Source organism: Diplotaxodon limnothrissa, linkage group LG3 (assembly GCF_057381915.1).
Source record: "Diplotaxodon limnothrissa isolate DT_005_m linkage group LG3, D_limnothrissa_male_GT1.1, whole genome shotgun sequence".
Classification (NCBI taxonomy): domain Eukaryota; kingdom Metazoa; phylum Chordata; class Actinopteri; order Cichliformes; family Cichlidae; genus Diplotaxodon; species Diplotaxodon limnothrissa.
Genome location: NC_140598.1, coordinates 26,487,387 through 26,499,566, shown reverse-complemented (window position 1 = coordinate 26,499,566; position 12,180 = coordinate 26,487,387). Strand labels below are relative to the sequence as shown.

General features: G+C 40.3%; 2 protein-coding genes across 3 annotated transcripts in view; both read left to right on the top strand.

The window, feature by feature from the left end:
* The window catches only part of LOC146635124 (low affinity immunoglobulin gamma Fc region receptor III-like), a 114,186-nt gene extending 102,006 nt beyond the window's left edge, over positions 1-12,180 (top strand). The window contains exons 1-6 of one of the 2 annotated variants that reach the window (XM_085345946.1): positions 9,618-9,648; positions 10,930-10,965; positions 11,089-11,346; positions 11,426-11,671; positions 11,758-11,928; positions 12,077-12,180. In XM_085345946.1, coding sequence (XP_085202072.1) covers positions 9,618-9,648; positions 10,930-10,965; positions 11,089-11,346; positions 11,426-11,671; positions 11,758-11,928; positions 12,077-12,180 — 846 coding nt within the window. Of the gene's footprint in view, positions 1-9,617; positions 9,649-10,929; positions 10,966-11,088; positions 11,347-11,425; positions 11,672-11,757; positions 11,929-12,076 lie in introns of those variants that run through there. The other variant, XM_085345939.1, reaches the window with a different exon arrangement.
* Positions 1,368-8,314, top strand: LOC146635125 (low affinity immunoglobulin gamma Fc region receptor III-like). Its single transcript, XM_085345724.1, has 7 exons — positions 1,368-1,398; positions 2,134-2,169; positions 2,352-2,624; positions 2,704-2,949; positions 3,036-3,221; positions 5,056-5,154; positions 8,271-8,314. The coding sequence occupies exons 1-7, from the start codon at positions 1,368-1,370 to the stop codon at positions 8,312-8,314; spliced, it is 915 nt and encodes a 304-aa protein (XP_085201850.1).

Below are 12,180 nucleotides of genomic sequence, written 5' to 3'. Positions count from 1 at the left end.
GGTGGTGGTCAGAGGGCCCGGTGGCGCCAGTGTCTGGCAGCCTCGCCTCTGTCAGTGCGCCCCAGAGCAGCTGTGGCTACAATGTAGCTTGCCATCACAAGTGTGTGAAAAGGTGTGTGAATGGGTGGATGACTGGATGTGTAAAGCTCTTTGGGCTAGCCCCCTGGCAAGTTGCTGTTTGGCTAGTTTGGCTAGTCAGCCTGGGGAGACCAAAAGATACACAACAAGAGGAACATCAAAACAGCTAAGGGGACGAGACACAGACATAACAAAAAATCATACAGATAGAACAGAATACGACACATAAACAAGGGAGCTTGGACGAAACTTTAAACAAAACCTAACTAAGACATACTAATAATACGCTTGAACTTAACATTACGAGGAATCAAAAAATACAAAATACACTCAAAATGCAGACCCAGCCCCCTGACATTCACAAAAACCCAAGGCGACTGTGAAATGCAGCAACAAACAAGAAACCTCACCTACCACAGACCAAACTCTTTCACTTGAGCGAAATTATTGTTGCCACCTCATGCACCACCTCATGCAACATCCTAATGCATGCACTTTCTTTTCAAGAGAAAAGACCACTGAGCTGTCTAGTGGCACTGGTTTTAGAGATATGCATAATTCAATTCATTCTTATTTATATACACAATATATATAGTGTGTTGTTAGTTGCCTCAAGTATAACAGTACAAAGAAAACAGAGACTATCCCAACAGCCTTATGACACCTTATGAGCAAGCAGTTTGGTAACAGTGGAAAAGAAAAACTCCCTTTTGACAGGAAGAAACCTCCAGCAGAATCAGGTTCAGGGAGGGGCAGCCTGATTGGTTGGGGTGAGATTAAAAAAAACATGGTGTGGAAGAGAGTAAGAGATAAATAGTAAATGATGATTAAATAAAGAGGTGAATAAACATGAAAGAAGGAGAAACACAGCCTAAGTCTGTTGCAGTAACTAAGGAAGAATGCAGAGTCACCTGAACCAACCCTAATGATGGGTTTTATCAAAAGGGGAAGTTTTAAGTGTATTCTTAAAAGTAGCGAGGGTGTTTGTCTCCCAGATCTAAACTGGGAGCAGTGCATGAATGTACATGAATTTATGAATCAAGAAGTACTGAATTATATTTATATTTTCTCTTAATTGTATTCTTTATAACTTTCCACAAAGAAAAGAAGTCAGTCCCACACCAGTGCCCCACAAATGAACCAATAGAGGAAGGTCCACTACATGGAAAGGAAATACTTCTCACCTCTGTGTTTGAACCAACAGAAAAGCTGGTGCTCAGAGGAAGAGGGCGGGCTTTACTTGGTGTCAGTGACAGAAATGAAAAAAGCTCAAATGAGTGAGAAGGACGATGAAGGAAACATCTGTGCTGTGTCTGCTCTGTAAGTAGAATCTCTGTGTTTGTTTGAATTCTTGTACTTTGACTGTCTGCTCTCCTGATAACTGATGATGGAGGAGAAGACATGAAAAACAAATCAGGCTGAATTCAAGTTCAAACACCACGAGGACCAACTGCAGGTCTGAACTGACTCTTTATCTTTGCTCAGGAGTCGAGGAAACACAGCAGGCAGTGAAAAGATCAAATCATTCACTCATTATATCAACACAGCTGCACAGTGGACACATGACTGTACTGTGTTATTTAAATGTAGTGGAGAGTTTGTATATAATCACACTGTAATTTTTGGACATAATTATAATGATCACTTTAATAGCTGTTTTTTATATAAAAAGCATGATGAGTTCAAACTATGGATACATTTATGTCACTAACAAATATAAAATAAAAGCTTGAATGCTATTAAATGATAATAAAAAGGAAAGGTTACTAAATCATATCTAACAGCACAGGTGTCACAGAGATGCAGTGGTTAGCATCCGTGTAGGTTTCCTCTCACAGTTCAAAGACATGTTTGGTTAACTGGTGATTGTAAACTGACTGTAGGTGTGAATGTTAGTCTTTTGTTGTCCAAACTGTACTTGAAAGATGTTTCTGACATCTAATAGAAAATGAGCAGATATATAAGAGAGAGACGTGTTTGTGGGTTTGTCAGCTGTTTATGTGGAGTTGTTCTTTATGTTCACCTGAAATCAACCTGAGTGTCATTTCTCTTTAGTTCTGATCTCACTGCTGAGCTGCACAACAAACCAAGGTCAGTAACCTTCTTCTGTCACAGTTTAAACCTGAGAAATGCTCAATGATATGACCTGATTGGGTTCATGTTTGAGAATGGATCTCAAATATAAAACTGATTAAATTATGGATTATTCAGAGAATTATATTCTTAATTATAACAGATCATCAGGTTTTGTTTTTTCATTTTAACCCTCACAGCTCGTCTGACTGTGAGTCCCAGCAGCTCTCAGATCTTTAAAGGAGACTTTGTGTCTCTGAGCTGTGAGGAGGACGACAGCTCTGCTGGATGGACTCTGAGGAGAAACACAAGCAAACGACAGAGGACTCAGTGTGGAGTTGAGTGGGGAACAACAGTTGGTTCAGCGAATTGTTCTTGTAACATCACCAATACCTACAAATCAGACAGTGGAGTTTACTGGTGTGAGTCCAGAGAGGGTCCCATCAGTAACATGGTTAACCTGACAGTCACTGGTAAGCTGAGTGTGTGGAGTTAGTGTTGATGAAGCTGTGTGTAAATGGATGAAATGCTGTAGTTTGTCTCTGTGTTGAGGTGGATCAGTGATCCTGCAGAGTCCTGTCCTCCCTGTGATGGAGGGAGATGACGTCACTCTGCTCTGTAAAACAAAGACCCCTCCCTCCAACCTCCCAGCTGCTTTCTATAAAGATGGCTCCCTCATCAGGAAGCAGCCTACAGGTCACATGACCATCCAGCATGTTTCCAGGTCTGATGAAGGCCTCTACAAGTGTGACATCAGCGGTCATGGAGAGTCTCCATCCAGCTGGATCACTGTCACAGGTGACACACTCACCTGTCTGTGTTTCTGCAGCTTTCAACATTCACAATGTGACGACAACTTAATGACTGTGTTTGCTTTATTTTAGGGGAACACACCACCACACCGCCACCTGGATCCAACTCTCCTCCTGGTTTCACCTTCATCACTCTTCCTCCATCGCCTTCTCCTCCTGTTCTCTCTGTGTTGGCATCCGTTGGATCAGTGTGTGTTGTGGTTCTACTGGTGTTACTGGTTTTGCTGGTGAGAAGATATGTTCACAGGAAACCTGAAGGTGAGACTCAGACCTGTCAGAATAATCTACACATTAATTATGATTTACATCATGTGTGTGTGTGTAATTGCAAGGAGATTTTCTGTGGGTGAATCACAGGTACCTGGTAACGTCCAAACAACATCCTAGAATTTCAGTCACCAAATCTAGAGCAGACTTCTTGGACAGTGTGATAGCACAATGAACTAAAGAGAAATCCAAAGTTATTGTGAGATAATAAAATTTAAATGCTTTAAAAATCGCCACAGCACAGAGTCCGTCTAGAGGTCCAGTTCAGCTACAGCTGCCTGTGTCACCATCAGTGTTAATACAATATAAGATGGTGGAATATTTACTGTAGATCGAGTCATTCCTCTCTGTCCCATGGTTACGGTGTCTTTGTGTTCCTTTTTCACGTTTCTTAGGTCAGCGGTCACCAACCCCCGGGCCTCGGACCGGTACCGGTCCGTGAGTCGTTTGGTACCGGGCCGCGAGAGTTGAGGCTCAGGTGTGAAATGTGTGGTTTTCAGGGTTTTTATTGGTTTTCAGCGTTATTTTGTTATCATTTTTATTGTTAACTCTGTTTTCCTGGGTCTTTTCACGTGTGTTATGAATAAATCATCTTTTTTCGGGTACCGGTACTAGTTTTATTTTGTTGTATTTATCCGCGACACCTTAAAGGCCGGTCCATGAAAATATTGTCGGACATAAACCGGTCCGTGGCGCAAAAAAGGTTGGGGACCGCTGTCTTAGGTAATAGTTTCTTATTTAATAGTTCACCATGTTTGCATTGGCTAGTACACACGTACAGTAGTTAAGCTCTACTAAATATTGATGGAACAACTAAAAATGCACTCCTGAAGAGCTTTGGGGCCAGGGACTACTTCACAAGTCCACCACTAGAATGACCTGTAGTGCTGGTGCCCATCTAAAAATGAGAGTCTCTAAGTGGCGTGGGAAAAACTAGAAAACAATAAGCATGTAGACATCGAAATCAGGAATCTGTCTTTAAAGTTTAACTCTGTGCTTACTGAGTCTACACTATGCTTGAGTGTCTGTTTGTGGTCTGTGGTCGATTTTACAGCTCTGCAGTCGTATAGTTTCCTGTTTGTCTTTTTAAAAAGTCACCTGTAGGTGTTGCTCCACAGAGCTCTTAGTATTAAAACAATATAAGAGAAACTGTAATTACTAATAATTTTTCTAACTGACATTTAATCACTGAACTAAAATATTAAAGTTTATCTTTAAACTTTGCATTAAATTCATTATATGGCTCCTTTAGAAACGTTTAGAATTACTTGTATTCCATTAGTTGGGGCTACCGTGGCTCAGGGGGTTGGGAAGCGCATCTGTAACTGGAAGGTCGCCGGTTCGATCCCCGTACTTTCTGTCCTGGTCGTTGTGTCATTGGGCAAGACACTTTACCCTACCGCCTACTGGTGTTGGCCAGAGGGGCCGATGGTGCGATATGGCAGCCTCACTTCTGTCAGTCTGCCCCAGGGCAGCTGTGGCTACAACTGTAGCTACCTCCACCAGAGAGTGAATGAATAGTGACATTGTAAAGCGCTTTGGGTGCCTTGAAAAGCGCTATATAAATCCATTATTATTAGTCCCCTTCTGAATCTATATTTTATGTTTGTTATTTTCTAGTTTTGTGACTTTCTGAAATGTTGACTAAATGCAGTCCCCTGATGATAATCAATTATGTTTTCAGTGTATACTTTATTCATCTAGACACTAAATGTAAATTAAAATTAAAATCAATGATCCACATGCTTTTGGTTTGAAGAGTTCTACAGTAGCAGAAGTGTACGACCAGTTGCAATTACGACTTCTGTGTGTGCTTTGTGTACAGGGAGGGTTTCAATTGCAGTGGATTCAACGGTGAGAACAGTTGTCAGTTATGAAGAAATCATCATCGTCAAAGAAACTGAAAAAAAGTCAAAGACGAGAGGTACAGCTGCTCTTTCTCGCCATCACGGTTCTTCACAGCTTTAACACAGGGTTTAGTTCAGGCTACACGCTAACATTAGAATGCTAACACGCTGTGATAGGCTCAAAAATAATCTTTTAAAGAAAAACATGGCTGAGTGTTTGATCGTTTCTATCAGAGGCAGCGGAAGTGTATTACTTGAAATTAAAGGACACAGCGATATTGAGAAATCACATGTTTAGTGTGATTCATAACTTTGCAATTTAAAATCTCAAGTTATAATCTATCAGTTTGTCCACTTTAATAATGGAGGTCAAATATTTAAAACCTCAGTTAAAAACAATCCTGTTGAGTCAGGAAGTGTATAGATTTAAACACAATAAAACAGCCAATCAACATCCGGCAATTCTGTGTTAGCATACTCTCAGGTAAACTCTATAATTTAGCTAAGACCTCTCTCACAGCCTGAAACGTGAGGAATATTGATATATCCGTGACCTACAACGCACACTTCATTTGAATGGATACTTTTGATTTTCCATTGCCAGATGTCAGTGAGGAGTTTCTACTTGTAAACAGCTCATTTAGTAGTTGTGTCTATTTTGCCTTGTGCATACGTTTATCAGGCAATTCTTTATGTTTTCTAACTCTGGTGAAAAAATTATAAAAATGTACTCAAAGGTAAAGAAGTGAATTAATACAATATAGGCCAAATGTATTGAAAGACCAAACCCATATCTGAGCAGTCGCTACAGTCTTACATGCCTCTCTGCAGCTTTCACGCCCATAGTGCACACCGAAACCCCACCTCCACAAACACTGTCCCACACCACCTGAAATTAAGGAATAAAAAAGAGACACAAAATATTTCTGTTTTGTTTGGCTCAAATATGACACATTAGCAGTCATCTTTAGGGCCACACGTACACCTTAAATGGGTCAGCCCCCTGATGTGACTTTTGGCAGTGTGATAGCTGAGCTACAAATCTAGAGGTAGCCCAGATAAGGCTCAGATGGGTGTTCTGTCTGGAGTTGATACACAAACAACTTTCAGGGTGAATAAATATGATATGTTTAAAGAGACAGACTAAAGACACCAAGCAGCCTTTTATACAAAGCATTAATCTGGCTTCAAGTTGTTCATGTAAAACCACAGCTGCTACTTCCCGTTCCTGTGTAGTTCTAGTCTGAAGCTGATGAAACCCTTCACCACAGAAAGTTCTGGTTTGGCCGTTGACAGTGTTCATGTTGTGAAAATGAGTTGTGCGCTTATGTGAGGTGTGTCAGATGACACTGACAGAAACTGGCTGCTCTGTGGTCACTGCTTTCACACAGACGAGGTCTCTGTACTCACGTATTTTTCATCAGAGGCTTTAAGAAGTGAAAATAGAAAACAGTGAGAACCTGCCGCTAATTATAAATGTTGTAACTTCCGTATTAACAAAACCCTCTGAAGGGCAAAGGCTATACTAACACTTTAATGTTTTCTGATTTTTTATAACAATATGCTGACATCAGCCTGTTTTTGTAACAACACATTGGTTTTTGACCTTTGCATACTAGAGTTGTATAGTTTTTTTTTCTTTACCCATATGATTGGAACAGAATTGGTTGAAACCTTTGGCTTCTATTATCTATTATCTATAAAAACTAAAGGAACTTGCAGTTGTTGTATTTAAAGAATAAACAATGTGTTGTGCAGCTCTATTAAGGTCCTTTCATACGATTTATTATTTAATATTTTTTCTTGAAATGTATTTTCAAAGTCAAGACACTAATAATGAAGGTTAAGGTCAAATACTTAGCCAACTCACATCCTCATGTTCTCCAAGGCCTGGCATCGTTTTAAAGTTTGAAGAAATCTTCTCCTTTGTGTGAGAAAGAACAGGACGAGCACTGTCAGAACTACAAACGGACCTCCAGCAGGCAACTGGTTTGAATATCTCTGACCAAACAATCAGAAACAGACATTATAAGGGTGAGCCTTGGGCCTGACCTCCTCCAGTTTAGCAATACTGGTTTGGAGGTGTGTCAGTGATGGTCTGGGAAGGCGTATCCATGGGAACACACAGATGTTTACAGGCTAGGCAACAGCACTCTGATTGCCATTATGTATTGGTATTTGGTTGCATTTGTGGGTTTTAGGCCATTGTTATTGTAAATCCTTTCAAGGTGACTCAGGTTGGATGGTGATTATCTGGGGAAAACCATATTTAAATTGTTCCAAGTCTAGGCTCTGGCTAGAATGCCCTATAACATAGAGTTGACCTTTAGCCACCACAGTGTTGTCTTTGCAGCGTGCTTAGGGTCATTCTCGTGTTGGAATATTTTCTCTTACTGCACTGTTAGCCAGCAACCAGTTTATCTCAGACTTTAACTAAAATTAATTTGAAACTAAATAAAAAGATAATAAAACCAACTACTAACTATCAATCCTCCTATCCTTTTGAGCTAGAGGCAGGGTACACCCTGGACAGGTCGCCAGTCTGTCTGATTTAGAGCTTTCAATTAACCTATCCCCAACAAGTGCATGTTTTTAAACTTCCACACAGGAAGACCACAGTCGGACGGTGGAATTGAACTTAGAATCTTCCTGCTGTGAGGTAACAGTGCTAAACATCCTGCCACCAACCCTCAAATGCAGTGTGTATTATGGCAATTTAACAAACATAACTTGTTTAAATAAATCTGCTCCTGTTGCTGCTTTATTGGGACATGGGTGCTTTCTTTTACACAAAACTGTAGCGTTTCACGCAGCAGATCACAACAATTTTATTGATTATCTTAAAAATGGATGGGAAATGGAAAACACTGTGTATCCTTTGTATCATTGCTTACAGTAACTGTGATGTAACAGTTTAACTTTAGGTTTTTGTGTTCATTTTGCAAGGTGTGAAAAATGGTTAAGAGTTGGGCATGCTCAAAGACTGCAGAGTTGGTTTCAAGTCTGAGACAAACATTTCTGTGTGTCATTCAGCCTCAGCTTTACCTTAAAAAAGCTCCGTGATTTGCATCTGAGCTGGTTCCCAGTAAAGTCTGAACTGGGACTGTGTCTGATGCAGAGAGGTGGAGATTGGAGGTCTTGATTGAACTACATCATGTTTCCTGTTGTTTGAACTGTGTGTGTTTGTGTTCAGACTTTAAACCAGAGCCAGACGCCGTCTACTCTTCACTGAAGTAGTCCACCAGTCCAACCACTGACGTCCAGCTGCTGGTCTCTAACTGGTCCCCCCAGCACCTCAGACCGGAGGACATCAACAGATTTTTATATGTTTTATGTCTTTTGTCTCTATCTAAATATGTATTTTACAGTAAAATCAACAATAAGAAAATAAGTATGTTTATATATTTGTGGTCATCACCATTTCCACTTATATTTATTTTATCTTTTTTGTCTTTTTGTATAAACAAAGTTCTCGATTGTTTTCCTCGTGTGGTTCTGTGGGTTTCACCAAGGTGTCAGATGGAACATTTGAGTTGTTCCTGTCTGATTGTGGTTAACTGCTACACTCCTCTCTTCAGTGGGGAAAACAAACAGAAAACATTAGACCACAACCACAGACTTAAAGCAATAGGAGCATTGTTCAGTGGTTTAAAACTGCAATGGAAATATCTGTATCTGTATCTGTGAGATGTAGATTCTTCTTTAACACTTTGTTTGCTGCTTAAAACACTGGAAAGTTTGGAGTCACTGTGTCTGACCTTGTTCTCAAAAAATTATTTAAGTGTTTTAGTACGGTTGAGTATTGGAACTCAATGATGCCTCTATGGAGACTAACTTTATGTATAGTGAATTAAAAAACAAAAACATCTGAATTTTTGTTACTCAGAAAAAACAAAACTGAAGAAATATCATTGCGAGGCATTTAAAGCCCAACATCTCCCTCTAGTGGCCATATATAAACCATGTGTGAGGATGGTGTTAATGTAAAATGTGAATCATAGTGTTCCAGTCAGTCATCAGTGTGTCTCTGCACAGCTGTAATTAAAATGTGTTCAGAGGGCCTCAGTGTCTGAATGGTTCCAGTTCAGCTCCATAACAGCAGCGTCCCTGGTTTGATTCCTGTGTTTCAGCTCATATCTGCCTCTCTCACTGAGGGGGACGTCCACTACATGGACATGGATTTGTTCATCAACCAAACTACAGATCACTGAGAGCAGAGGACATTAGATGATTATATTTTATTATATCCTTTTTTCCCTTTGTGAACTGATAAATATCCAATTACACATATAAGGAGATCCAAATTAAAATACTTTATAACAGTGTGTACATTTATTAGTTTTGCCTTTTCATTTACATTCATGGTGGACGAGACAGGTTTTTTAAAAATTTTATATTTTAAAAATATACTTTTACACATGATAGGCTATTACCCACCACATTAAAAACCAATAGAAAGCTGGTGCTCAGAGGAAGAGGGCGGGCTTTACTTGGTGTCAGTGACAGAAATGAAAAGAAGCTCAAATGAGTGAGAAGGATGATGAAGGAAACATCTGTGCTGTGTCTGCTCTGTAAGTAGAATCTCTGTGTTTGTTTGAATTCTTGTACTTTGACTGTCTGCTCTCCTGATAACTGATGATGGAGGAGAAGACATGAAAAACAAATCAGGCTAAATTATTGTCTAAAGGCAAAGAAAGATGCCCAACGGATTTACTTTACCAAATGGACCATCCAAGCCTTGCCTTATTGGTCTATTTGATTCACCTTTGCTTTTATTTTATTTATTTTTTTATCTTCACTTGCTAAACACGGGACAGACTTGACTGGAGAAAATAACAGGAAGAAAGAAAGAGGGAAAGAAAAACAGCGGGGAAGAGGAACGGTGATAAAGGGCAAAAAAACAAAAACCTACAAAACAAACAGACAACAGGTTCCTTCATGTAATGATCTGCTAGAGGGTGTGGGGAGCCACAGCCCCGTAGAAGAAAAGTCTTCCGTTAAAGAGTTGATGTTGTGGCATTTTTGACATTAAGACATTTTTGTTGATTGATGAAGATTATTGATCATCATTAATGATGAAGATTTATTTTTCTTAAGTAGGCAGTGAACACAAGGAATGTTTTTTTCATTTAATTGATCAACTTAAATAGTTTGGGCTAGTATGAATGTCTATGGTGACGTGTTTATCAGCAGGAAACGTTGGAAAACATAAAATACAGTTCAAAGTTGAAAGATTTATGTCCTGCTTCACATTTTGCAAAGCTGTCAAGCAGGCCAGATTGGTCACAGTTTGAGGACCTGTGCCAGAAGCACCTGCTGACAGCTGGGATAAGCTCAAACTCTCTCTCTGCCTCAAGTCAGATAGAATGGATAAAGAGATCTTCAACCAAATATTTTTAAACTTGTTGCTGGCTTTAAATTGAAAATGAGCAGATATTTCAGAGAAATGAGTTTGTGTGTTTGTTGCCTCCCTAAGATGATGACCAGAGGGGCAACTGGTTTCCTGTTCAACAACGTGTGGTGCTGTGATAAAGAATAGAAAAAGGGACACGCGTTGAGCTGATGTCAGCTTCACAACAGGAAGGTTTATTCTGCCTCTGTGCCCCAAAACGCTACTCGATACCACTGTGCGTAATGCGTAATGTAGGATAGCACTTTAAATGACAGGTACAAAAATACAATCACAACAAAAACCAAAACCTTTGGGGGGGGGGGGGTGTTTTCCCCAGTTTATTTCTGATACCAGATTTTACTAGAGAGCTATTTTCAACTCTCTACATGTTTGTCAGCTGTTTGTGTGGAGTTGTTCTTTATGTTCACCTCAAATCAACCTGAGTGTCATTTCTCTTTAGTTCTGATCTCACTGCTGAGCTGCACAACAAACCAAGGTCAGTAACCTTCTTCTGTCACAGTTTAAACCTGAGAAATGCTCACTGATATGACCTGATTGGGTTCATGTTTCACAATGTAAAGTCTAACAGATCATCAGTTTTTCATTTTAACCCTCACAGCTCGTCTGACTGTGAGTCCCAGGAGCTCTCAGATCTTTAAAGAAGATTTTGTGTCTCTGAGCTGTGAGGAGGACGACAGCTGTGCTGGATGGACTCTGAGGAGAAACACAAGCACTGAAAACAGGACGAAGTGTGATCAGTGGGGAAAATCAGCTAATTCTTCCTGTACCATCATTGTTTACCCGTCTGACAGTGGAGTTTACTGGTGTGAGTCCAGAGAGGGTCCCATCAGTAACATGGTTAACCTGACAGTCACTGGTAAGCTGAGTGTGTGGAGTTAGTGTTGATGAAGCTGTGTGTAAATGGATGAAATGCTGTAGTTTGTCTCTGTGTTGAGGTGGATCAGTGATCCTGCAGAGTCCTGTCCTCCCTGTGATGAAGGGAGATGACGTCACTCTGCTCTGTAAAACAAAGACCACTCCCTCCAACCTCCCAGCTGCTTTCTATAAAGATGGCTCCCTCATCAGGAAGCAGCCTACAGGTCACATGACCATCCAGCATGTTTCCAGGTCTGATGAAGGCCTCTACAAGTGTGACATCAGCGGTCATGGAGAGTCTCCATCCAGCTGGATCACTGTCACAGGTGACACACTCACCTGTCTGTGTTTCTGCAGCTTTCAACATTCACAATGTGACGACAACTTAATGACTGTGTTTGCTTTATTTTAGGGGAACACACCACCACACCGCCACCTACATCCACACCTCCACCTTCATCCACCTCTCCTCCTGGTTCCTATCTTCTTCCTGCAGTGTCATGTGTTGGATCAGTCTGTGTTGTGGTTCTACTGGTGTTACTGGTTCTGCTGGTGAGACGATGTGTTCACAGGAAACCTGAAGGTGAGACTCAGACTTCCTGATCTTTCATGTCTGAGTTTGTTTAGTAGAATAAAGTTCACATTCATGATGACCACAGTAACAACTTTGTTAAATGTAATCTCTGTTTAGATATTTAATTTATATTATTGTTCATTTTGGATAATTTCAGCAGATCAAGAAGAATCTGGAAAAGATGACATCATCACTCATGTCGTGTACAATATTATCAAGCTATCACATCATCCACAGCCAGTCAGACCAAGCAGATTCTGA

What these genes read in the sequence shown, in the direction of transcription:
- LOC146635125 (XM_085345724.1), top strand. Translation starts at nt 1,368, where the DNA reads ATGAAGGAAACATCTGTGCTGTGTCTGCTCT. An exon ending in GAGCTGCACAACAAACCAAG is followed by an intron (nt 2,170 to 2,351) that starts GTCAGTAACCTT and finishes TAACCCTCACAG; the next exon opens with CTCGTCTGACTGTGAGTCCC. An exon ending in CAGCTGGATCACTGTCACAG is followed by an intron (nt 2,950 to 3,035) that starts GTGACACACTCA and finishes GCTTTATTTTAG; the next exon opens with GGGAACACACCACCACACCG.